The sequence below is a fragment of the Manis javanica genome, chromosome 3 (genome assembly GCF_040802235.1).
Source record: "Manis javanica isolate MJ-LG chromosome 3, MJ_LKY, whole genome shotgun sequence".
NCBI lineage: Eukaryota > Metazoa > Chordata > Mammalia > Pholidota > Manidae > Manis > Manis javanica.
The window spans coordinates 57,677,804-57,705,384 of NC_133158.1; the positions used below are offsets into that span (position 1 = coordinate 57,677,804).

General features: G+C 38.8%; 1 protein-coding gene across 4 annotated transcripts in view; it reads left to right on the forward strand.

Moving 5' to 3' along the window:
• Nucleotides 1–1,483: 1,483 nt before the first annotated feature.
• ROPN1 (rhophilin associated tail protein 1) overlaps nt 1,484–27,581 on the forward strand; it is a 38,483-nt gene continuing 12,385 nt past the window's right edge. Inside the window, exons 1-5 of one of the 4 annotated variants that reach the window (XM_073231531.1) lie at nt 1,484–1,685; nt 9,984–10,092; nt 21,601–21,725; nt 25,328–25,445; nt 26,750–26,911. In XM_073231531.1, coding sequence (XP_073087632.1) covers nt 21,613–21,725; nt 25,328–25,445; nt 26,750–26,911 — 393 coding nt within the window. In that variant the 5' untranslated portion in view covers nt 1,484–1,685; nt 9,984–10,092; nt 21,601–21,612. The other 3 variants (XM_017662399.3, XM_017662400.3, XM_073231532.1) reach the window with 3 other exon arrangements.

A 27,581-nucleotide genomic window follows, 5' to 3' on the forward strand; every position in this document is an offset into this window, starting at 1 on the left:
GATCATTATTATTCATTTATCTCTCTCTTTTACTCCTCCTGAAAACAAGGAGAGACCAGCACACTTGCTCGCTCACGCACACACAGAACAGACCTCAGTGGCCATAGCATTCTTTTTCTCCTGGAAGATACACCTATAGCCCTCAAATCTCCAGCCTCCGCAAGCCCCCCAGTCCTAAGGGTCACCTTCCTGGGCAAGTTACCTATACCAATAGCTAGTGACCCCTCCACAGAGAGCTCAGGAAGGCAGGTGATAGCCAGTGGTTAGGTATCTTTTATTCCCAAACCGCCTGTGGGGAAGTGGCCATCCCCAGATCAGTCAGAATTCTCCAGGTGTGCAAGGATCTGCGAAACTTTGACAAATACCAAAAGACTGGGCCCTTTACAATGGATGACAGCAGGCTCTGAATAACCCTATGCATACATAAACCAAAACCCACTTGCTCACTGATGCTTGAAATTGCTCTAAGGAGAGACAACAGCTTTCATTTTACAGCGACAGCAACTTTTGAAGGCCCTGGACAAACTAAATCGTTGATTTAGACTAGCATACTCTACTGTATAAATGTACTGAAAGGCTGGATGATGCAATGAGTGAGAAGAAATGGGTGTGAAGTCACAAGGGGTGTAGCAAAGATGAGGCTTTTCTTGCCTCCCTTGTAGTTTAAAAAAGAAAAATCTTGAAATCAGAAGACCTGAAGTGAAATTTGGCCCTACTTCCAGTTGTTTGACCATAGTGTAAGTTCTGAGCCTATTTCTTATTTCTAAAAGGAGGATAATACCTTTCTCCAGGGTTAATGTGAGACTTTGATGCCATTCTACATAGTGAATGTTGTTCTTTCCCTGTTGCCTTTGGCATCTCGGTTTCTGTTCCAATCCACATGAACTCAGTCCCCCTTTCTTAGCATTATAGAGATTAGGAGTGAGAAATCTGAACCACGTAAGGTGGGTTCAAATACTAACTCTACCACTTGCTGTGTTCTTGGGCAAGTTACTTGACCCCTCTGTGCTGTTTCCCCAGCAGTAAAAAGGAGATAACAGTACTTGCCTCGTGGGGCGGCTGTAAGGATTAAGTGAGAATATATTTCATGCGTTTAGGAATCTTTCTGGCACGAAGCAAGCACAGCAAGTGGCGCTGACACTGTTACTCCAAGGGCTCCCCTCACTTGCCCACTTTCCACCCGTCGAAAGGCCATTTTAAGCTTCTCCACTTCCGCTCGCTAATACACAAAAGCCCACTGTACACTGCCACACGTTCCGCCAGGTTTTTGGCGCCCTCAACCCCATCCTTAAACAACCAGGCCATCTGGCGCTCCCCGACACGCAAACCCTGCAGCAGCTCAGTCTCTCCCAGCGCCTCCCTGCGGGCACTTTGGGAACCCAGCCACGGCAGGAGGACGCGGCCCAACGCGACGGGGCGCGGCGCGGGGGAGGGCGGCTCTGTGACGTCTCGGCCCCGCCCCTCCGCGGCGGTTGCCGGGTAGCGCGGCCGGTGTGCGCGTTGCCAGGCGAAGGAGAAGCGCTAACAAAGCCGAGTTGCGCGCCACTTAGTCTGTCTCTCCCGGCCGGCCGAGGCCCGTCCCCCCCTTCCCACCAGGTTCTGCTCCTTTCCTCCAGCTGAAGGGTGCGAGGCCCCGGATCTTCCCCCTTACCTCCCGCCTGAGGCCAGGCGCGAGGTGTCACCTGGTGAGCAAGCTTCAGGTAGCAAACCCGGGGTGGGGGGCGGGGGGCAAGTGCAGGGAGAGCAGCATCACATGGCTGCGCGGGTCTGAGGGAAGAGTCGTGGATGGGCCACATGGCTTCTGAACTCCCTGTTCACAGAGCAAGAGGAGGGGGCTGTGATCTTTAAAAGAATAAGATCATGGGTGATTATTGCACTCTGCCCAAACTATGTGTATTTTGCACCTATTTTATGATTTCTTATGGAGAGGACAGTGATTTGGAAACACAACGGAATCTGGGATCAGAGCCCCCCACCGGCTAGCCAAACCTCTGCCTTTTCATCTGTCTCATAAATATAAGAATCCCTACTGGGGGATTGTCTTGAGGACAAATGGGCATGACTAGCACTTTATAAACTGCTGTCAGTCATTCATTTTCCTAATTGAGGATTCTTAATTAACTAATTAGGATTTTCTAATTAATTAAGTCATTTTCCTAATCATCTGAGCTCTGACTGTATTTCAGGCATCTGGCTAGGCACTGGGGATTCTCTAATGAACAAAAACTGACTGTCCCCATCCTCAACTTAACATTCTGTTGGGGGAGGCAGGTGTTAATAAAAAAAATCACTCAATACTGTAAAATCAGATCTGAGAAAAGTGCTGCCAAGGAGAGGTGGATAAGTGGTGATCTGAGAAGGTATAATGGAACAGAGAGGTCAGGGAAAGCTGAGCTGAGATCTGAAAAACCTGTGGAAAGGTGGGTAGTACAATCCAAGCAAGGGTAATCATATGCCCAAAACCCACTACCTCGGATTCCAAACCCAAGCAAGTACATACAGTTGCCTGGTCCTTGGTTTCAAGAGCTATTTATAGAAACTGCCTCTCAGATTCTGGTGTCTGGAGTGTTTAATTCATGTAATGGGCTTTTCATTTATATAATGAAACTATTTAGCCCACACTAATAAAACCAAATGAGAAATTCCAGAAATAAATATTCCATGTTTGATAAGATCTATATTCTTCAGCACTCAGTACATAGGTGCTGGCCTGCTTCTGCACTGGGAGGCATGGAGGTTTGAATCTGTTGAATTTTAAGAGTTGTGCAGAGCTGGAGTGGATAACTGAGGGGGGCCTACCATACTGAGATCTTCAGAATGGAAAAGAACTTTACAAAACACTGGAATCATGGAGTATTAATATCAAATGAACCTTCCCCCACTTCTTTCATCTGATGTGAACAAATGGGCCATATTCCTCAAAGGCAGAAAAAAATTGGGCTTTGCTGCCTCTCCAACCTAAGGAGTCTATGATTCTAAGTTCCTGTGACTCAGAAGTACTTGGAACTCCTGAGAGTAAATGAGAAACATGAGAGAAGAATATGACCTTCCCCTCCTTTGGTGTTTTCCATTTCAACTATGATGCCATCTATCCAGTCATCCAAGCTTGAAAAATGGGGAATCACCGTAAACTCTTCTCTCCTCCTCCTCCCCCAGTGGTTACCAAGTCCTGTAGCTCCTGTGTCTCCCATCTTTCCCCATTGCAACCACTTTTCAAGGCAATGAGAGTTGTGGCCAAAGGTGCTACCATATTCTCCTAATCAGGCTCTTTGCCTGAAGCTTCACTCCACTTGCTTCAGCCCATTTACACAGCTGTCAGTCAATGCATGTTTCAGAATCCAACAAGTGAAAGAAATGATATAATAAATTTAACAAAGAAAGTCAATACAAAGAACTTTTAACCATAATGGGATTGGAGTAATGGAAGATTGGCTAGTAAGATGTAAAAAGAGATCTAAACTTTACAGAAATCACAGATAGAAGGAGCAACCACTACCCTTGAGATAGACCACCCAAGAAAGAGCTGACCTCCCAAAAGCTTGGGGCAAAGGGTGCAGCCACAGCTCATTGGATGGCAGAGAAATCGCTGGGATGCCAGGCAGGCAGAAATCCAGTCTGGGATGCCAAAGAAGACCTCATGAAAAAGTAACCTCCTGGCAGCACTCTGCTACAAAGTTTCCCAGGAGAGGTGCCAGGGGAAGCTGCTAGCCAGGGGTACTGCTGGCTGCCATACACTGCAGCAGTTGGGCACTCAGAGCTGACACGCTGCAGGAGCCAGATGCTGGAGAATCTGCGCGCTGCAGGATTCCCGGCACCTCAGAAACTGCAGGCTCCTGGAGCCTAGCAAGCGGAGCATATGGAACCTGCTGGAGAACCCCTTTCCTCCTTCAATATCCTTTCATTGTCCTCTACTGACAAAGTTTAACATCATGCCAGCTGACAATGGAGAACTATTTAAAGGACCTAGTTCCATATTTGCAGCATGAACTTGGAGCTGAGAGGCAATAAATTGATAATTGGCACATTAAGCTAACAGAAAAATATGATTGTGTGACTCCCGTGCTTAAATTCTCTAGTGGGTCCCTGTTGCCTTCAAGATAACGTTCAAAAGCCTTAGAACAGCATTGCAGGCCTTTTATATTCTGGTCCTGGGCTATAGTTCCAAGCTTAGGCCCAACTGCTCCCCCTTTGTCCACTGTAACCCTCCATAATTACTCTAAGTCCCCTGAATCCACCATGTTCTCTGATACACCCACACCTTTGTCTAAGTTATCCTAACCACGAAAGAAAAAAAGAAAGAAGAGGAGAAAGAAAAAGAAAGGAAAGAGAAAAAAAATCCCTCCTTGCTTTCATGAATAAACAGATGCTTATTAATTACCTACTTTATACCCAGCACTGTTCCGAGGGCTGGGAATACAGCAGCAATGAACAAGCCAGGCTTCCGCAAGTCTGTTCAAATTTCACCACTCTCTGAGAAGTATTTTCTGAGCTCCTTCTCCTATCTCCATATGAGTTAGAGGCCTCATTTAGGAGATCTGTTCTCCTATATCTAGTGCAGACTTCTTGACATGTATCATACCCCATTTTAATCACTGATTTTCCTATCAGGCTCTTCCACTAGCCTAACAGCTCTCTGAGGGCAGGATGTGTGATTCATTTATTTCTGTATCCCAGTATTCAGCATTATTCCTGATACATAAGGCTTTATTGGATTAATCATTTGCCCAGGACTACCTCATTAGTCAAAGATAATCTGAGGCCCAGAATCCTGGTCTCCTGCCTCACAGTCAGGAGTAGCACTATCCCAGCGCTTGCTCTGCCCTATAGGTGCTGAGCCAGAGCTATGGAAGACAGCAGTCCTGGGTTTTGTGTTGGAATAGACAAGTGCAATGTTGAATATCATTAGGAATGGTAATGGAAACAGGAAAGGAACAGAGCCCTGATTTTATATTGAAAACTATGGTGCATTCATCCCCCAGGGCTCTTATATAATTGAGTCCTTGAATCACAGGAATGCTATAATGAAATCAGAAGTAGGGAGGACAAGTGAAAAGATGTAAATGATGGGGGAGTATTCTGACACTTCATTCGGAAAAAATGAAGACTAATAAACTTATGAAAGACAAGGTTGAAGTGACCACAGGTTTGTCCCCCTGATCCCAAAATCAGGGGACACTTTGCACGACTTCACCACAGTTAATGTTGCAGTCTGTCCCTGGGCTTATGGACCATGATAGGGAAAACATTTGAAATATGAGCATGACTAAGATAAATCAAGAGAGGTATCTATTCATTTGTTGAATAATAAACATGTGGAATTCATAGCTTCCAAGAGGTAATACCAGCATGATATATAAGCAATTTTGGGAAATTTGCTAATAACATAGCCAAAAACTACTGCTCAAAAAAAAAAAAAGCACAAGGTCAGATAGGACTTCTTTTAACAATATTGTTGTTGGCATCCAAATGCTGGATTGGCTTGACCCAAGATAGAAAAAGATCCAGACCTCTGTGAAATTAAGTTGGCAAGGCAAAGCTAACATGAATAAGACAAATTTTAAAGAGCTTGAAAGTCAGACAGGGTATCATTTTAACGGTGAATGAAATGAAGATTCACTAAAGGTTTTTGAGAATGACAATAATATGAGTGGATAAGACATGTTATCTAGGAAACCAAGTCTCAGTTTCCTGGTATGGAAAAATGATTGTAATATTAGAACTTACCTACCCCCAGCTTGTTGTAAAGATTCAATGAAATAAGGAATGTGCAGTGACTATTTTGAAACCTGTCTTATGCTGGGCATCCTTCCATTCTTTGCAACTGTATGGAATATGGTTAAAGAGACAATTACCATATTTTCAGGACAAATATTAGTACATACTCTGACAAATAATTTTTGCTCCACTTCAAAGTGCTGAAAATATATATATACTTTTCATAATGCCAATGAAAATCCAAGATATTTCAATGATTTAGGGGGACAGTTTTTAGGACATAACATTTGTGACTGGAGTTGTCCTAGAGAAAATCCATGAAGTGTAATCACATTAGAGATAGAGGGAAGTAGTCGACTGTGGAAAGAGCAATGACATAGACCTGGGTCCTTGATTCAACTCCAATATAAACTGTTACCTTGTGCCAATCATTTCACCTCTCTGTACATCAATTTTCTCATAGGTAAATTGAAAATATTGAACTGCATTGTAAGTCAAAGTAAACTCCTTCCACTTTTTGAAAAGGTAATCTTTTTTATTTTCCTAACTGACAAATTAAAAGGAAAAAAACCCATAAGGGACTGAAGTGAGGACTGAAAGAGAAGGATGTATTAAAAATGGCCATGATATCTCAGACAAGGCAACTGAAAGAATAAGAGAAGTTTGTTTTGGATGCTTTTAAGGGAAAGGGGAACTATACAGTAGGCAGCTGGTGTATATGACTATAGCAAGGTGATAGCTTACAGCTGGAGATTTGGGAGACAGCACAGAGCCCAGGTTAAAGCTGAAGATGGGTCTCTACTTCCAACTACAATATAATAGGTTGCAGCAGCTCAGGATTCCTATTGTAACAACTTTTTTAAAATGTAGAAAAAATATTTTTAAAAACATTTTAAGACATCAAGATCTTTAGAAGCAATGAGGACTAGATTAATTAAAATTTCTGGAGGGTGTAGAGCTCTCCCAAGGTAAGCTGATGATGGTCAAAAGGCAATTTTTTTCACAGGGGACATATGCCAACTTTGGAGATAGACTAAGGATTGTGTTAAGCCCTTGCAGAGAAACTGGGCAAAATAGAAACCCACAAGGCTTTGGGTAGACAAACATCACTGGCATGACAGGTTAGAAATTTGAGGCACTTCAAACACACTTTAATTTTTACACAATGGCTGACATACAATTTAAAAAATACTAGGCATGCAAAGAAGCATGAAAATGTGTCTAAAAATCAAGCAGAAAAATAGGTATTAGAGATCCATGGGTAGAGTCAGCCATTGGGGTTATCAGATATTGACTCTAAACTATAAACATTACATTCAGGAAAAATAAGGGGGAAAATGCTTAAGTGGATGAAAGTGGAGAATTTCAACACAGAAATTGCATCTATATAAACACCAAATATTCTGGAACACAAAATACAATCTCTGTAATTAATAATTCATTGAATGGTTTAATAGCAGCCTGGACAGCAAAAAATACAGTTAGTGAACTCAAAGACATGTCTAGAAAATATCCAAACTGAATCAAAGGTAGTAAAAAACAGTGTATGGCCCAAATAGATATGATTAGAGTTCCAGAAGGTAGGGAGAGAGAGAATTACATCCTAGAAGGCAAAGGCATAGTCAATATTTAGAGAGGTAATGCTTAAGACCTTTCAAAACAGATGAAAGACATAAACCCACAGATCCAAGAATCTCATCAAACCCCAAGCAAGATAAATGAAAGAACATTACACCTGGGCATATCATAATTAATTAAACTACTGAGAATCAAAGATAATGAGAAAAATCATAAAACAGCCAGAAGGGGAAATTCAGAGAGGTAATAAGTTTTACATTATCTCCAAAGGAGCAACAAAAAGACATTTGGCTTATTCTTTAGCAAACTATGGAAATCAAAAGACAATGGGATTTCCAAAATATATAAAGAACTTACATGCCTCAACACCCAAAAAGCAAATAACCCAATTACCAATTGGGCAGAGGATATGAAGAGACAGTTCTCCAAAGAAGAAATTCAGATGGTCAACAGACACATGAAAAGATGCTCCACATCACTAATCATCAGGGAAATGCAAACTAAAACCACAATGAGATATCACCTCACACCAGTAAGAATGGCCAGTATCAAAAAGACTAAGAACAACAAGTGCTGGCAAGGATGTGGAGAAAGGGGAACCCTCCTACACTGCTGATGGGAATGTAAGCTACTTCAGCCATTGTGGAGAGCAATACGGAGGTTCCTCAAAAAACTAAAAATAGAAATACCATTTGACCCAGGAATCCCACTTCTTGGAATTTACCCAAAGAATACAACTTCTCAGATTCAAAAAGACATACACATCCCTGTTTATCACAGCAGTTTTTACAACAGTCAAGATATGGAAGCAACCTAAGTGTCCATCAGTAGAAGAATGGATAAAGAAGAGGTGGTACATATACACAATGGAATACTATTCAGCCATAAAAAAGAAACAAATCCTACCATTTGCAACAACATGGATGGAGCTGGAGGACATTATGCTCAGTGAAATAAGCCAGGTGGAGAAGGACAAATGCCAAATGATTTCCCTCATTTGTAGAGTATAACAATGAAGCAAAATTGAAGGAACAAAATGGCAGCAGACTCAGAGACTCCAAGAAGGAACTAGTGGTTACCAAAGGGGAGGGGTGTGGGAGGGAGGAAGAAGAGGATTGAGGGGTATTATGTTTAGTACACATGGTGTGGGGGATCATGGGGAAAACAGTGTAGCACAAAGAGGGCAAACAGTGAATCTGTGGCATCTTATTACACTGATGGACAGTGACTGCATTGGGGTATGGGTGGGGACTCGGTAATATGGGTAAATATAGTAACCATATTGTTTTTTCATGTGAAACCTTCATAAGAGTGTATATACCTTAATAAAAATAAAAAAAGGGCAATGGGATTTCATACTTAAAGTGCTAAAAGGAAAAAGTTGCTGACCTAGAAATTGTATAATCAGTAAATATGTCCTTAAAAAAGGAAGTCAAAATAAGTTCATTTCAGATAAACCAAAAATGATAGACTTCTTCCTCAGCAAACCTACACAATAGAAAACAGAGTTCTTCAGACTGAAAGAAAATGATCCCAGAGAGAAGCAGGGTATTGAACACATGGGCTTAAATAAATGGATAAAATAATTGAATATTGACTATTTAAAAGTAATAATTTCATATGTCAACAATAATAAAATATATATAGAAATAAAATAAGTGATAATAGTACAAAGGATGGGAGAAGGATATAAATTAAATTGTTACAAGGTGATTTCATTATTCACAAAGTAAAAGTATTAGGGTAGACAATAAATCAAAGATACACATTGTTTTAGAATAAACAGTAAAGGAATAATAAAAGAATATATAACTAAAAAACTAGTAGAGGAGAAAAATTAAAATCCTAAAATATATTTGATTGCTTTAAAAGGGCAAGAAAAAATAAACAGATAACAAAACAAAATGGTGAAAATAATTATATCAGTAATTTTATTAATGTAAATAGACAATGATCAAATTGATAAAATTTTCAGAGTATTTTTTAAGCTGTTTACAAAATACACGCTTTGAACAAAAGGACACCAAAAAATTGAAAGGAAAAGTTTGGGAAAATGTGTATCTTACAAATATTAGACAGAAAAAAGCTGGCAGACAGTTGACTTTAAGACAAGTAAAACTATACATAAAGAGGGGCATTTCATGATGATAAAAAGATCAATAGAAAGTTTGAAATATTAATATGTATTCAACTAATAAAAGAACTTGAAAATTTATCAAGCAAAAATTGACGGAACTAAAAGAAAAAGTAGACAAAACCACTCCATAGATGCAGATTTTAACATGCCTCTCTCAGTAACTGAGAGAAAAAGCAGACAAAGGAGTAAAGGATATAGAAGATTTGAAATACATGATCAAATGTATTAACATAATAGACTATTACACCCAACAACTGCAGGATATTCTTTTCAGGTGCATATGGAATATTTACCAAAATTTATAAAAACAAATAAGCTATTTGACAAAAAAAAAAAAGTACAGCATACCTCAGAGATATTGCAGGTTTGGTTCCAGATAACCACAATAGAGCCAATATTGCAATAAAGTGAGTCAAGTGAATTTTTTCATTTCCCAGTGCATATAAAACTTATGTAGACTATTAAGTGTGCAATAGCATTATGTCTTAAAAAACAAGGTATATATCTTAATATTTTATAGCTAAAAAATGCTAACAATTATCTGAGCTTTCAGAAAGATGTAATCCTTCTGCTCTTGGAGAGTCCTGCCTTGATGTTGATGGCTACAGACTGATCAAGGTGGTGGTAACTGAAGGCTGGAGTAGCTGTGGCAATTTCTTAAAGTAAGACAAAAATGAAGGTTGCTGCATCAATGGACTCTTCCTTCCACAAATGATTTCCCTGTAGCATACAATGCTATTTGATAGCATTTTACCCACAGCAGGGCTTCTTTCAGACTTGGAGTCAATCCTCCCAGACTCTGCCACTAGTTTATTAACCAAGGATATGCATATGTAATATTCTAAATCCTTTGTTGTCATTTCAACAGTCTTCACAACATCTTCACCAAGAGTAGATTCCACGTCAAGAAACTACTTTCTTTGCTCATCCATAAAAGGCAACTCCTCATCCATTCAAGTTTTATCAAGAGATTGGAGCAATTCAGCCACATCTTTGGGCTCCCTTTCTATTTCTAGTTTTCTTGTTATTTTTACCATATCTGCAGTTATTTCCTCCACTGAAGTCTTGAACCCCTCAAAGTCATCCATGATGGTGGAATCAACTTCTTCCAAACTCCTTTTTATGTTGATATTTTGACCTATTCCTATGAATCATGAAAGTTCTTAAGAGCATCTAGAATAGTGAATCCTTCCCAGAAGGTTTTCAACTTACTTTACCCACATCCAACAGAGGAATCACTATATATGGCAGCTATAGCCTTATGAAATAAATTTCTTAATAAGACTTGAAAGTCAAAATTACTCCTTGAACCATGGGCAGCAGACTAGATGTGTTAGCAGGCATGAAAATGACTTTAATCTCATTGTATGTCTCCACCAGAGCTCTTGGGTGACCAAGTGCATTGTCAATGAGCAGTCAGTCATATTTTGAAAAGAAGCTTTTATTCCTGAGCTATAGGTCTCAACAGTGAGCTTAGAAGATTGATTAAACCATGTTGTAAATAGATGCGCTGTCATTCAGCCTTTGTTGTTCCACTTACAGAGCACAGGCAGAGTAGTTTGAGCATAATTTTTAAGGGCCCTGTGATTTTCATGATGGCAGATGAGCATTGGCTTCAACTTAAGATCACCAGCTGCATTAGCCCCTAACAAGATAGTCGGCCTATCCTTTGAACCTTTGAAGGCAGGCATTGACTTCTCATCTCTAGTTATGAAAATCCCAGATGGCATCTTCTTCCAATCTAAGGCTGTTTTGTTTACATTGAAAATACATTGTTTAGCATATGAAAATACATTGCTTAGTGTAGCCACCTTCATTAATTATCTGAGCTAGATGTTCTGGATAACTTGTAGCTTCTACATCAGCACTTCCTGTTTCACCTTGCACTTTCATGTTATGGAGATAGTTTCTTTCCTTAAACCTCATGAGCCAACCTCTGCTATCTTCCAACTTTTACTCTGCAGCCTCTTTACCTCTCTCAGCCTTCATAGGATTAACAAGAGCTAGGACCTAACTCTGGGTTATGCTTTGGTTTAAGGGAATGTTTTGCCTAGTTTGATCTCTTCAGACCATGAAAATTTTCTCCATATCAGCAAAAAGTCTATATTGCTTTCTTATCATTGTATGTTCACTGGAGTAGCACTTTAATTTCCTTCAAGAATTTTTCCTTTACATTCACAACTTGGCTAACTGTTTGACACAATAAGCCTGGCTTTCAGCCTGTCTTGGCTTTCAATTTGCCTTCCTAACTACACTTCATCATTTCTAGCTTTTTGTTTAAAGTGAAAGATGTGTGACCCTTCCTTTCACTTGAACACTTAGAGGTCATTGTGGGGTTATTAACTGGCCTAATTTCAATATTGCTGTATGTTAGGAAATAGAGAGGCCCAAGGAAAGGAAGAGAGGTGGAGGACAGCTGGTCAGTGGAGCAGTGTGGTCAGAACACACACAACATTTATCTATTAAGTTTCTATCTTATATGGGCACAGTTTGTGGTACCCCAAAAGAATTACAATAGTACCATCAAAGATCACTTATCCCAGATCACCATAACAAATATAATAATAATGAAAAAGTTTGAAATATTGCAAGAACTACCAAAATGTGACACAGAGACAAGAAGTAAGCCAACACTGTTGAGAAAATGGTGCCAGTAGACATGCTTGACAGGTTTTCCACAAACCTTCAATTTGTGAAAAAAACAGTATCTGCAAAGCACAATAAAATGAAGCCTAATGAAATGAGGTATGCTTGTAGAGATTATATAAGACAAAAACAGCCAGGGATTAGGTCTTAGGAAATACTTCTAAAAAGTGATGGTAGAGACAAAAGTGAGAAATGAAAAAAAAAATGAAAAGGAAAGAGCAGAGGTAGAAAAGCAAGACTCTATAACCATTACCCAATGGAGCAAGATGTTCCATGAGAGAGTGATCAATTTTTCAAATGCAATACAGAAGTCACAAAGAATAAGTGTTGTGAGAAAAATCACTAGATTTAGAAGCCAGGGAGACTTTGGTGACATTTATATTGGTGAAAGCAATTTCGGGACAATAATTATAATCAAGATTGAAGCTTTATAAGAAGAGAGGAGGGGCCATGTGGAAAGGAAAGGGTCAGTCCTTAGGGTGCTTACAAGTTTGACAGTAAAAAAGAGACTTATCAGGTCACTGAAAAGATAGCAAGGTAAAAAAATTTCTTTTTTAAAGAAAAAGCCTGAATATATTTACTTGATAGAAAAGGTGCCAGGGAGGTGGAAAAGATTAAATTTTCTGGAAAATGTAGGGGGGTAAAGGTCAAATGCTGGTTCTTCAGGTCTTTGAGAAGATAAAAAGAGCTCAAGTGGTAGAGGAAAGAATATGAGATCAGTGAGGTGGATCTGGGTAGGCAAAGAATGGCAGTGTGAATTAATTCTGACATCCTTGATCTCAAGCAGGTGGAAAACGACTTCATCTACTCAAGTGAGGAGAATAGTTGGGTGGGATGCAGGCTTGAGGGGAAAGTGATTCACTGGAGATTAAGTAAATAGAATTGTGTTGCTGTGGAATGTCAAAGATGAGTGAGGAAGCAGGAGTGAAGGAGCTAAAGAGTAGAGATGGCGCATGGTTAGAGTGTGGGGCACTGAATGGTATTGTAAAGATTATTAGTATGCTATTATTTGACAATAAAAATAGAGTGAGGCCTAAAACATAATGTAATGATTTAGAATGATTAGAATAAGCCTAACTTCATAAAAGCCTGCTTTTCTGGTCCTTTCAAACTTAGTTTACCTCAATCTTCGAATAACATGACCATCTTAAAATTTGTTCATGCTTTGGTATTTTATAAGTGTTGTAAATCTTAAAGACCCCCCAACTCAACCCCAGCAAGTAACTCTAATTCTCATGAGGGAATCCCAGCTGCCTCTTTTAAACTAGTGCAGTTACACTGCCTTAGAATGCTGTCTTAGGAAGTTTCTGCCCATAGTTAGTTAGATGTTCCTATTTTTTCTCTTGGCTCCTGTTTTCTTTAGAAAGTATCAAATGTCTTTGGTCTGTGTGATATTCTATGAGTGCTATTTCACTGCAGTCAAAGGAAGTTTCTCTGCTTTGCTAATTTGTCTCAAACTCTCTTGCTGACTCTAATTAATACTTCAGTTGAATAAATTAGAAACTAATTGTTCCCAACAGTATTTTTACTGTGTACTTTCTAAAGAACATTCTTTTTAAGTTACATAAAGCTCAGCTTTTACTGGAAATTGGTTTCAATCATCACCAGAATCTCCTCTGTAACACATAATCTTAAAACATTGAAATAAAATTTAAAAGTTTTTCAACAGAAGTACTTGACGCTTAACTTCACAGCAGAGCTTCCCCAAACTTTCTCAGGGCATGGCACACACACACATTTACACTATTTGTAAAGCATACTGGGATAAACTGTAGGATACTGGAAAGTTTATATGGCACATATTAAAAAATGCAATATATTTTTATGATGTAATAACAAAAAGTAAAATATAGAGCAAGAGTGAGGATATTAATTTGAATAAGGCTTCCAAATGAACATTTTAAAACTTTTTAAAAAGAAATCAAGCTTGATGGACAGAGACTGTAATGTGGTATGTCGGGGGGACTTGGTGATGGGGGGAGTCTAGTAAACATAATGTTCCTCATGTAATTGTAGATTAATGATACCAAAATAAAAATAATAAAAAGAAAAAAATCAAGCTTGCTTTCTTATCATGGATTTGCTTATATGAAGTTTTGTGTTTGAAATAACTACTTGCAGTTCCTGATGAAAAAATTTTAATGACATTCTCTTCAGATTCTTACAATCACCACCAGTGAGAAAGCTTGCCTCACAGATGGGTTGTAGCAAACTATAGCAGGGTATGTATTGCTTTTTCTCCAACTGACAGAAACCTCTTTCTGATGATTAACCAGAATTTGAATCACTTAATTTCCTCTTTCTTTCACCGAAATTCTAAGTAATAAAATTCAATTGCATGTTTCCATGTCATGTATTTCCAAATAATGTGACACTTACCTCATGTTTTGCTACTAGTCCTTAGGATTGAAGTTATAACATCAAACTCCCAACTTAGCCACTTCTAACCTCACACTTCCTTTGAATCCATAAGCATCATTGGTCTACTTCATTATATTTTCACACATTCCTTGCAATTTTGATTAAATTCATGCTGGTGCTCAAAAATGTCAAGTAAGCCAATTTTCTAAAGACAATAAACTCTCCTCAACAACTCTGCAATAAGGATCATTGACTTTTTTTTTCAATTTCTCTTTTAGCTCCTAACATTCAGAAAAATACTTTTCCTTTGATAGTTAACCTTGGTAGGAAACAGCAGACTGTTTCTTCACGTAAAACTGAAAACAGACAGAACCATAGTGGCTTGGATTTTATTAGTAACATCCTTTAATGTGGAATTCACATCTACAAGAGGACATATAGACAGGAGCTCACTGTGAGCAAAACCATGTCTTACTTGCATCTCATGTGTTCAAAACATGGAGAACAGGTATGGCACCAAGCCTTCCCACTTTCCTAACAGCTTTCCCACTGGTACAGACTATTCTGCTTGCATAATCTAGAAAATTCTATTTAACCTATTTACTTACTATCCAAATATGTCATCCTAAATAGTTTGTTTTGGTAATTTTTAGCAAAAAAATTAATATTCTTCTAAGCATTCCTCCCCAGGAATTCTAAGTAGTGTTATTAACTGAACATTGTTACTTACATTTATAGGTTCACCACTCTGCAAGGGAATGCTTTGCTTAATTAGTCTGGTGAAGAGAGACTTCAGTGTGTCCTCTGGTAGTATTACTCCAGAGTAGCACTTCTTATACTTTCTTTGTTTCATTTGGTCCCAAACATATGGTCATTTCCCAGGCAGGTTAGTAAAATGAGTGGAGTGATCTGTATCTGTGGGAGACATTTGGGCCTTAGTTATTAATTATGTGAATGTTTAACTAGTTTCTTGAAGAAAATCAGATGTAAACTGTTGCAGTTGTAAATACTGTTCTAAACAGTTTCATAAAATAGTGGTTTTCAAAGTATGGTTTTGGGGACATCTGAGGAGCCTTGAGACTTTGGTACAAGGAGTCTTGAAGTTAAAACTATTTTTGTACTAATACTAGGACAGTAGAGCTTTCCAGAAACTCATGAAGTATGATATCACAAAAGATTGAATGCAAAGTACGTATTAAAATCTAGCTATCTTCTATTAAATCAAACATTAAGGGATATGCAAAATACATAAAACAATGCCACTCTTCTCACTAAGGGTTCTTTTGTTTCTGGAAACTATACTTATTCTTCACATAAATATGTTAATATGTATTTTTATTTTGCAATAAATATTTAAAAATTGTTTTATTTCTAATGATAAATATTGACAGATATAACCCACATAAACAAAACTTCTTTGGGGTCTTCAATAACTTTTAAGTGGTCATAGGATCAGAAACTTTAAGAATTACTCTCTTAAGAGACTATCTGTATAATACAGATATTTTCTATTAAGGTCCTGGCATAATTTACATAATTTCTATTAAAGTCCTGACATCATTTTTTTCATCTAATCACTATTTCATGTAAATAAGATATTTAGGTAGAAAAAGAAAGAAAAAGTATCAGGGCAAACAAATCCATATTTGAAATAATCCTTACTATGTTTCCTAATAAATGACTTTCATTTATATTTTTGGCTGCTGTATGTCTTGGAACTCTGTAAGAAGTATTAAATTATATTAATAAAAATGATTAATATTTAATTTTAAATTATATTTTATAGTGATAAATAAATGATATATTTAAAGAATTAAGGAGACTATAGGCCTTTTTGCATACAAGTCAATTTTCTAACAAAAAAGGTTGTCTATTTTCTTAGGAATATCTTAAAATCACATAAGCTTTTTGAAAAATTAAGTATTTGATAAGTAAAGCAGGAATTTCATAAAATCATTTAATTTAATAATTAAAGAGTTAGATTTTCTAAAACATAAATAGAACTTATAATTAAGTAAAAATATTTTGACATATTTTTCATAAGGTATTAAAGGCCTTCAGTCCCCTTCACTAAACCAATTAAATTATTTTCCATTATTTGTTTTTAAGAAGCATTGTTTTATTTCTGTAAACAAACAGTGTCATTAATAAATTCCATTAAGAATCAGATTTTGAATATTTTACATCCAAACCAAGAATAAAAACCATATAAATCAAGTCACAATTTTTAAAAGTGAGCAAAATCAATTATGTTTTATTAGGAAGACGTGATGATGATGATGAAACATACATGCCTTCTTTATTGGGAGAAAATGTGAAAAATAAAATCAAATTAAATCAAAGGAAGAACCGAGTATGTGAAACACATATGCACAAATGATCATCATTGATAATAAATACATTGCAATGAAAGCAGTATTAATCAGATTTATGGAACTAGTTTTAACATGATGGTGAAAAGGGAAGACCCTATGCAGCCATGCCTGCAGGCAAGTGCTAAGCAAAAAACCTTAAGTGCTAAATCTGGAAGTGTACTGACAGAGCCAGACAGTTTCCAAATATAATTTCAACTGTTATAAATTTGTGAGTGGTTGTAAAATGGCTATAAATTTTGAATCACTATAAAAAGTTTATAGCTGTCAATCTCAGGTGGCACACCTATAACCCATTCTGCTGTGACCACTTGTGGAAAGCTCGGTTTTAGAGATCTATTAAAGGCAGAATGGGATGAAATGGTAAAATGTGTCTTATAAATAATATTTGATGGTACCTAAGTTTTTGAGGAAGGCCTATGGCATAGCAGAATTCAGGATGAACCTTAGGGATGTGTGGGCTTTGAACAGATGAAAAGGAAGAGGGAGGTAAACCATCAAGAATTAGCAACGTATTGAGGGAAGGAGAAAAGCAGGGTAGAGTTCTGTTAATAATAGGTGAGAAAGTGTTAGCCTTTGGGTATACCATGACTTGAAAAGGGGCCAGAGTAGACCATATTAAAAATTTGTGTTAGTAAATACTGGCAGAAGATTTATAACTGTGTGCATAAATCATGGAAAAAGTTGCAAGTCAGAATTTGACTGCCATTCTATGAGCAGGGCTCACTGACCTATTAACATCAGTGTAGTAGGTCTAGACACACTGCACAATATAGGCCAGAGAATGACCTGAGACAGGGACCCCAGCTAGGAGGCTGCACACAGATGGTGAGGGGCCGAACCACTAGTGGAAAAAGAGGGGAAGGGATGAACTGGAGACACATTTCAAAAGAGATAGTGGGATTTAGTGACAGATTCAATAGATTAAAGAGTGTGGATGGTTTTGAGCCTAAATGACTGAGAAAATGGTGGCATCATGTTCAGAAACAAATCTAGAAAAGGGACTTATCTGGGACGTGGAGAATGAATTTTAGTGGAGATGCGTCCTGGCAGCAGTAGGAAGTGTGGAATAGAAGCACAGATGAGAGGTCAGGGGTGGACAAGGAGCATAGTTCTGGGGCAGGTACAGCCATGAGAGGATGTGAGCTCTCAAGAGCGGCCAAAAGACAGCTTGGATACTGAAGACTGAGCTTTGGGAAGACTGCAAACTCTTTCTTAGCAGGGAGGAAGAGTTATTGTAACAGAAAAGTGCTGAGGAAAACAGAAAAAACAAGAAGGTCATTTGCCATCAAAGAGAAAGCCTCAAGTAAAGATAGTCACATTCAGCAGGCCACCTCCCGCATCAGACTCGCTGTGCTCGAATCCTGCCTCTGTCATTTATTATTTACATGTCATTTCAAAGTTTTATTCCCTCAGTCTCATCATCTGTAAATGGTGATCATACAATCCACCCCATAGGGATATTTTGAGGATTGAGAAAATGTATACAGAATACTTACCATGGTATCTGGCACAAATAATACATTATTAAGTGTAATTGATGACTTTGAAGGGAGCAATAGGACAGTGAGAGAAGAAAACATTGCAAGAGGGTAAAGAAGGGCTGAGCACTGAGAAAAGACAGTAGGTATAGAGAACTTACTAGGGATTCTTTAGCCAAAAATGGAGATGACAGGTGTTAGATGAGGCAGTGGGCTCAAGTAAAGGCTTTGCTTAAGTTTGTTCCATACTGACCAAGTCTTACCACCGTTATTGTCACTGGAAGCCTATTTAATTAGGGTTGGGCCATCTCTTCATTTACATGAGGCCATTTGAGCCTTCAGAATAGAAGTCAAACAATTGAACAACTAACAGATCCTGTCAAATATACATAAATAGCAAAATGGTGCAGCCTCTATGGAAAACAGTATGGTGGTCCCTCAAAAAATTAAACTTAGAATTACCAACTAATCCAGCAATCCCCCTCTGGGTATATATATATACCCAAAAGAATGGAAATCAGGGACTTAAACGGATACTGGTACACCTATTTCATAGCAGCATTATTCCCAATAGCCAAAGATGGAAACAACCCAAATGTTCAGTAGATGAATGGATAAAGAAAATATAATATAGACATACAATGGAATATTATTCAGCCTTAAAAAGGAAGGAAATTCTGACACATACTACAAAATGGATGAAACTTGAGGAAATTATGCCAAGTGAAATAAGCCAGATACAAAAGGATGAATATTACAGGATTCACTTACATGAGGTACCTTGAGTAGTCAAATTCATGAAGACAAAAAGCAGAATGGTGGTTGCCAGGAGCTCAGGGGGAGGGGGAAATGATGAGTTATTGTTTAATAGGTATAGAGTGTCAGTTTCAAAAGACAAAGTTCTGGAAATGGATGGATTCACAACAATGTGAAGATACTTAGTGCCACTGAACTATGCACTTAAAAGTGGTTAAGATGGTGAATTTTATGTCTTGCAGTTTTTACCACAATAAGAAATATATATATGCTTTAGATATACAGACAATATGAGTAAAATAAGACATTGCCCTTTGCTAGATAAAATGGATTGAATAGTTATCAGAAACAATCAGCTTGTAACAATGACTTGTTAAATTATGAAATATTTCATAAATACAAAATGAAATGCATAATGAAACTATAGGCATAAAAATAATGCAACAAACATCTAGGCAACCACTATCCAGCTGAAAACACACAGAATATCACTATTAGTGTTGGGTCCCCATTGCACCTCCCTGATGACAGACAGTCCCCTCCCTCCCCAGCAGAGGATAACTGCCATTCTGAAGTTTTATCATCCCTTGCTCTTTATTATGATGTTATGATATATTATATATATAAATTATACATATATGTACATATAAAAAATCCTAAACAATAAATTGCCATTCCACCCAGTATCATGAGATTCATCCATGGTGATAGCTATAGCCTACTCATTGAGAACTGTGATATCTTCTTGATGAATGAAAGCTTTTATCATTATATAGTGACCTTCTTTATTCCTAATAATGCATTTTGCCTTAAAGTCTCTTTTGTCTGGTATTAACATGTCTACATCAACTTTCTTTCATTTATTATTTGCCTGTTTACCCATATGTCCTTCGCTCTTTCTTGCCCTTATACCTATAAGATGTACCTACAGTTGGATTTTTTATTTAAATCTGGTCTGATAATTTCTGTGTTTTAACTGGCATAGTCAAGATAATTACTTTTTATTGTGACAACTGATATAAATGGATTCTTTTTCTATCATGTTATTTATCCATTTTTCCTGTGCTTCCTTCCCCCCCTTCTTTCTTGTCTATTTGTGGATTGATCAAGTTGGTTTGCTGTTTTTAATTCTTTTTCTCCTCTCTACTGGTTTGGTGGTTATATTACTTTTATAGTAATTACCTTTGAAATTTTACCATACATACTTGCATAGTCAACTATTACAAAGTCTAAAAATAACCATTTCTTTATCCTCTTCTTCCTCCAGATAAAAGGACATAAAGTAAAAGATAATGGAGTACCACCAATGAGATCGTTTTAATTGTTTGTCTGGGTATTTCCCAACAAGGCTAGTGGTAAAAATTTTAAACTTAGACCTAGTTCACGCTACAAACTTACAGGAGACCATCTTGCCTTGACCAGAATAACAGGAAGCTGTGTGGTTCTCCAAGCCAGTAGGCAGACACTTTTAGTCTCATCCTTTCAAGGTATCAGTGTGAAACCCATGGAGGGTCCCAGATTTAGAGGGGCTAAGTGAGTCCTTCAATTTAGCTGTTACTTTTTGTGGGCCCCACACCCAATCTGTTTGCAACTTGCCTGGCCATTCATCTGAAAGGTTCAAATTCCTGGCATCTACATTTGCCCCCTAATTTATTCATTTGTTTACCACTCTGGTTTCTTCTTTATTCACTTTATTTAGGACTTGAGGATTTCTCCCACTTTCTCAAAACTTTAGCAAGGCAATTTGAAAGGTGTGTCCACTGGGATTTGTCTAACATCTAAATGTTTGAAGAGGGAGGGCTTTTCAAAGTGTCTGGGCCTTCTCTGCTGAAAGCAGACAAAATCTTTTTTTTTCTTTTTTAATCTGTTTTTTGTGCACAGAGTTGTATACCATTTATGGATTTTCATGTTTTTTTTCAATTTGTCCTGGAAATTTTTGAGTGAAATATACAAGTGTTCTCTTTTACAATTAGAGTAGGTAAGTGCATACAGATATAAAGAGAGGTGTTCATCAAATGGCTGTTAATGATGAATTTTATTTGGACGGAACCTAATGTCAATGAATAGAGGATTCACAGAGTCAATTTTGCTACAACTCTTAGTAAGAGCTGTGTGACTGGAAGATGTTCATGATATGCAGTTGAGTAAATAAGCTGTTTTTGTATGACACCATTTTTATTTATATAGCTTATATAGTTACATTGAAAAAAGTATGGCAGGAGACATCCAATATTTTGGGGTGACATCATGAGGGGTTATTTTAGCTTACTTGTTGATTTCTACTTTTTGTATGAGTAACTATTCTGGGTTTTTGTTTGTTTTTATTAAAAGACAGAATTATTTAAAACAACAAAAAGCCAGGATTAGTAAACCTAACTTCGTAACCACACCTTCTAACCTTGGAGTTGTGTAACAGTAGAATGCATCTATCTTGTGGGAGAGTGAACTCCCCAATAGTAAGAGTATCAGACAGAGGCTGGGCGAAGACCTGTCCAGGATTCCTATCATTTTATGACTCAAAGATTCACATTTCCTTTCTTTCCCCTGCTAATAGGTCAACCAATCAATGCCGACAGATAAGCAAATATGCATCCCCTCGGAACTGCCAGAACTGCTGAAGCAATTTACCAAGGCCGCCATTCGAACTCAGCCTCCGGATCTCATCCCGTGGGCTGCGGAGTACGTACTCCTTGACCTCCTCCAGCCCATGGTTCCCACGGGAGGTGGAGGACACGGGTGGAGAAGGGAAGGTCTTGGAAAACTGTGGGGAGGTTGTCAGGCGCTGCAGCCTGGGAGTCGGACTAATTAGCATAATCTTTGCGCAGTGCAGCTCTCCCATTGCTTTGGTGCTGTCAGATCCACACAAATAGATCAAATTGGGAGAGGATGGGTTGCAGTCCCCTGTGCGAACTAGACTTGAGGAATAGGATGCCAGGGCAATAAGCAAAGTGTCCCGGGGCAATCAACAAGAGTTAGAGTACTACATCACAACAGCACACTCCACCCGGTCCCTGCACCCCCTTTCCAGGTCCCAGTGGAAAGAAAGGTTCGGAATCCCGCAGGGTTAGCCTGCCTTTCACTGGTGTAAACCAGGGCCTCGCCTCTAGAGGGGAGCGATGCACTGAGCCCGCGGGATGGGTTGTATGAGATGGGTCCAAGCTGGTTCACTCCTGAGTTTCCTCCCTCAGTGAGACCCCATCCTCTGCTGCTGTTAAAACTCATTCTTGAGACCAACCAAAGACACTTTGTATCTTGTCTTTGGGGAAATTGTTTTTTGCTTTGGTGTTTCTTTGAGCTAATGTGTCCGGCAACATAAAGCTGTCCACATGTCCACAAGCATTCCAGAGAAAGGAGGAAAACCAGTGGTGAGGGCAGGAGTATCTGCCTGGCTGAAAACACTGTGCTTCGAACACAGGTGCCTCTTTCAGGAGAGACCTCCAAATGCTGCTCAATGGAAGTTTGTACAAGAGCTGCTGGCCCAGATTGAAACAGCTTTCCACAGAAAGCCTCTCAACTGTGAAATTGCTTCTAAGACAAACGTGCCCGTATGAAACTGGGGAACCGAGGCTTTGGGCAGGAGTCAGGAGCTAACTAGACCTCCAGGACCATTTTCAGGCTATTTTTACTGTTTGATGGTGACCTCCTTAGTAGAGTTTCAGTGGGATGGGGGATTCAGAGAGGCTGTTGAGTAAGCTGATGAGTTGGGGGAAGGGCGAATGTCCTCAGCACGAGGATGAGGAGGTATATTTAGCCGGAGTAGAAAGAAGGTGACACCTTGGAGACACAACATGTAATCAAAGATGAGTGTTACAGAGTCTATGAGTCCATGAGCTCATGCTCCTAGGTTGGGTCAGGATGAAGCTTTTACAAAAGAAGGAAAATAAGCCAATGGTGCTCATAAAAAGAGACATAAATGGGATTGCTTTGCTAGTAATGAGCCTGTTTAGTTTTCCATTCTAAATTTTATATATTACCTCTAAGATTGAACTTTAGCATGAGAAGACTAATTTCCTTTGGCATACTCAGACAGACTTTGTTTTATACAATAGTTTAAAACCCCATTTTATTGTTTTTGCTCTACTGCTTTATAGTAAGAAAAATGACATTTCTTGGTATTGTCCCTGACATTTTTATGTGAGAGAGCATTCCACTGTTGTAGGCTGCTTGTTCCCATATTGTATCATGTGCTATAAATTTTTTAGATATCTGTGAAGAAAAAATTGGTAGTTTAACTACAAAGAAAGAGGAGAGCATGACCTAAGAGCTGTCTATTCAGATATGAAAAGCACCTAACAGATGGTTTTATGTGACCTACAAACCTGTAGTATTTTAGAAGATAAAACTCCATGAAGTATTTCCAAGATAAAATATGTATTTAATTCATTGCAAGCAAGAATTTTCCTGCATATATGCTGTCAATGAAGAAACTACTTACCAGACATCAGCAGGACATAAACTTGTCTTGTGGTTTGTATGATAACATGGGTTTGTAATATACGTGACTAGCCATGGAATTGCTCACTGCAAATGAAGCTGAATAACCCATAGAGGACTAAATCCACGACTGCAGACTCATTTCTGCATTCTCTAACCAACCAGCTGAAAGTCTGAAGATGGGGCTGCTGAGTGTCACACTCTAGCTGGGCAGGAACTTCTGTCAAATGAGGTGCTGTGTCTCCGCCTCTCCTGTTTATGTCATCTAAGGCTGGTTCTATAGCCTGAGGCCACATCCCACTCCTGTTGTCACCCTGAACTCACATGTACCCCCACACGGATCTGTCTGCAGAGACTGACCAGGCACATTCTAAAAAATAGCCTGAAGGTATTTCTTCTGCCCTCCTGCTGATGACCCCAAGGGGTGCCTGAAAACTGTTGTTCTAATCCATCCTTACAGCTTTAGCTCTGCTTAAAGACAGCTTAGCTCTATGGCTTAGAGACAAGCAATGGTTCACCCTATCATTGTATGGCTTGACCCTAAAATGGGATTGTACAAAATTATCTCTGTATTGTTTTTATACTACCTGGATCTGGAAAAAACTAAGAAAAATAAAGCAGAGAAGGTATGGGATCCAGGGATAGCAAATAACGAGGCTTTTGATGGAGAGAGACCCTTCCATGTAGCATCAGTGACCACGTATCAACTGCTCATGTCCATTCATCCTATGCCAATTCTGAAACAGGACTCACATTTTTTCCACATTGCACCAAAACGTAGTCCACTCCACAAAGGATTGATGAGCAGGCAGACTTGGCTGAAATTCCTGAGCGAAGATAGTAGAGAGTTTTACACATATGGTGGTCTCAAACCCTTCTTTGGTTTGTCTTCTCACCTGATCACCTTGCCAACCTTCTTTCCCTTCACTCCTTGAAGCCAAGCCTCATGCCACCTCCAGCTGGCAACCTTTCCTGGCTCATCCTAGAGCACCTCCACCTCTCCCCCTTTCTTAAAGAAGGTGCTTTAGTTCTCTTCTGAATTCTCTTTCCAAGATTACATACCCCTACCCTCTACCTAATCCCAACTTAATGTCAATAGCCATTGCACTAAACACAAAGATTTTATGTTTGAAAAACAGGCCCTCTAGGTACTAAGATCCCTCCCCAAAACAGAGAGTGGGGGATTTAATATAACAATCTCTCCAATTATATATTATATAAATTATATATTTATATATATGAATTGTTTATATGTGTGTACAATGCATAATATGTATACATGGATGCATATGTATCTATTATATATAGTATACATATTATATAATATATATAATAGGACAGAGAAAAACAAATTGTTTTATTATGTTCCATATATTATATGATACACAAATACATATAATATATACAATATATTATATATAATGTGTAATACATATATATTTACTATAATATACATCTATGTATGTGTGTGTGTGCACACATGTGTTATGTGTATGTGTGCATGTGCATATATAAAACACTTAGGAGGGGTGACTGGAAAAAAACCCAGACCCAATATGCTTCAAGGAATTCCATGCCAAAATTTTTATTGGTTATTCCTCATCCTTAGAGAGAAACAAGTCTTGTTATTCCCTAGTGTTCTCTACACCTAAAGTGGAAAGTAACATATTAAGACCTTTCCTGTACATAAATGAACAAAACAGTGTCTGGCATATAGAGGTCACTCAACAAATGTTATTTCCTCCACCCCCTTCCCTTTAAAGAAAGTGGGGAGGGGATGCCCAAAGCAGCCAGAGGCCACTGGAATATAGGATGTTCCCTTCACTCTCCAACTCTTTTTCTTCTAGTTATTTTGGGGCTGTGTCCCGTGGAGAAATCCCTCCAGTGAGAGAGGAGACTGAGCGAGTTGCTTTGTCCAACTGGGCAGAGCTTACACCTGAGCTGTTAAAGATCCTGCATTTTCGGGTAAAGGCCACACTGCGGCATCAAGGGAGAATGTGGGGACAGCGTCCAGGCCGGGTGTGGACAAACAAAAGCCCACCATCCCCCTGCCAGTCACCTGCCCATTCAGCATCATCTTAAAATTCACTAAACCATGCACTGAAGGTACATCTTCTCCTGGGGAAATAGGGATGATGTTGAAATAGGCTGTAAGCTGACTTGTCAGTGGGGTCATCTCAGATTTTCCTGAAGCTGGCAGAATGTCCAGAGGCTCAGTGCAATGCTAATTCCTTCTTCCCATGAAAGTGCAGGGCCACAGTCCCTTGACAATAAATATCTCCCATACTAATAAGCAAGACTGCAATATGATGCCAGTCACAGTGTAGGCAAAGGCATAATTTTGTTCCCCAGTTAGCCCTGGTGCAGACATAACCTAGCTTTCAGGAAAAACCCCAGCTCTTTTCATAGCCCTATCATTCTGAGATCCAGTGAATGAATGAGAAAGGTCTGGTTTGAAAAAGCTTCCAATTTGGCCAGTTCCCAGAAAATGTGGTTTAGTACCACCATACTCTGCTTTAGGATCCAGGATAGAGAAGTTTCGGGTGTTTCAGGACTGAATTAGCCAACTACTTTGCTCCCAGAGGCTTAGCATTTCACTAGGATCAGAGGGCCGGAGAAAGTGTAGCAGTGCTTCACTGGGGCATCTGTACCCTTATTGCATTGTTATTTTGGTTATTCATTCCCTTTCTCCTCCTAACCACCAACCATCTTGTACAGCGGACATGGCAGAGATCTGAGGTATCTGGGACCAAGAAACATTAGGCAACCAGACCACAGATCCCATATTATTCCTTGGAAAGCATGAGGGATGCATGTGAGGTCCAATGCAAAGAATTCCATGGAATCTAGAAGCAAGAGACTTAACATCCAGTTCTAGTTTCACCACTCATTAGTGGTTTCAGACAAGTCCTCTGCCTTTTGGTTTCATTTTCAGGCTGCCCTAACTGCCTAATAGGAACAACTTAGGGATACTACAGCAGATAACAAAAGCATCAGAAAAACATTACAATGCAATATAAATGTATTATTTCCCCATAATTCTGACAGCTGAAGTTAAAATTATTAAATTATATCTCACCATGCTTTTCACTAAGCTGAATATTTCTCTACCCTTGCAAAGATAGCTGCCAGAGTCCTCCCCTAACATCCACCTCTGTCCACACCCTTGCTGCGTTTTGGGAGAACATGGGGCCTTGCTTGGGCAGGTGTCTCTCAGGGCATTCTCTCACCCCTCATTCTCTGTCTTGTGTCTCTCTTCTGCCTTGCAGGTTGCTGGCAGACTGATCATCCATGTAGATGAACTGGCCCACATGTGGAAGGTGCTGAGTCTCCCAACAGATCTGTTTAATAGTATGATGAATGTGGGCTGCTTCACAGAGGAGATCGAGTGGCTTAAGTTTTTAACCCTTGCTTGCAGCTCTCTTGGAGTTGTAAGTTAGCTTTAATGCTTTTTCTTCCTTAAGGGAAAAACTCTCTGGGCCTGGAAGGGCAGTACATCTATAGCCATGGTCAATAGTCAAGTCTCCAGGGCTGATGATAAGTATGCTTCTTCTTGTCTACTCTTTCTCTTCTCTGAATTAGGTAATTTATCTGCTCATCGGCCAGAAGCAGAAGCTAGGAGGGAAAGAGAGGGGAAAACTGTCATCAGGCTCTGGGGAGAGGCTGACTAAAATGTGGCTTTTGATAATTCTTTAATTTCAGTCATTGCACTCAGATTTATTTCTATCACCACTGCACTCCCCCCATTCATATTCCCAAAGATAACCAAGAGCCAGCTGTAAAATAAGATTTGCTTATACTTGAGTTCCAGATACCTAGAAGATATACCAACAGAGACTTTTAAAAAGAGATGCAGCCTTACAGGAAACTACTGTTTGATATGCATAATTGGATGCAAAAATCAGAGATGAGAGAGCAGGAAAGGGGAGATGAGGCTATTTCTAGATTTATAGTCATGACATTACCATGGATGCAGGATGCTCATACAAATTCATGCATTTTCCAATTTTGACTTGATTTACAATTGGAAAAGCCGTTTTCCTGTTTTAAAGTATAAGATACTGCAGCCAGTTCATATGCATATTTAAAAGCTTTAGTTAT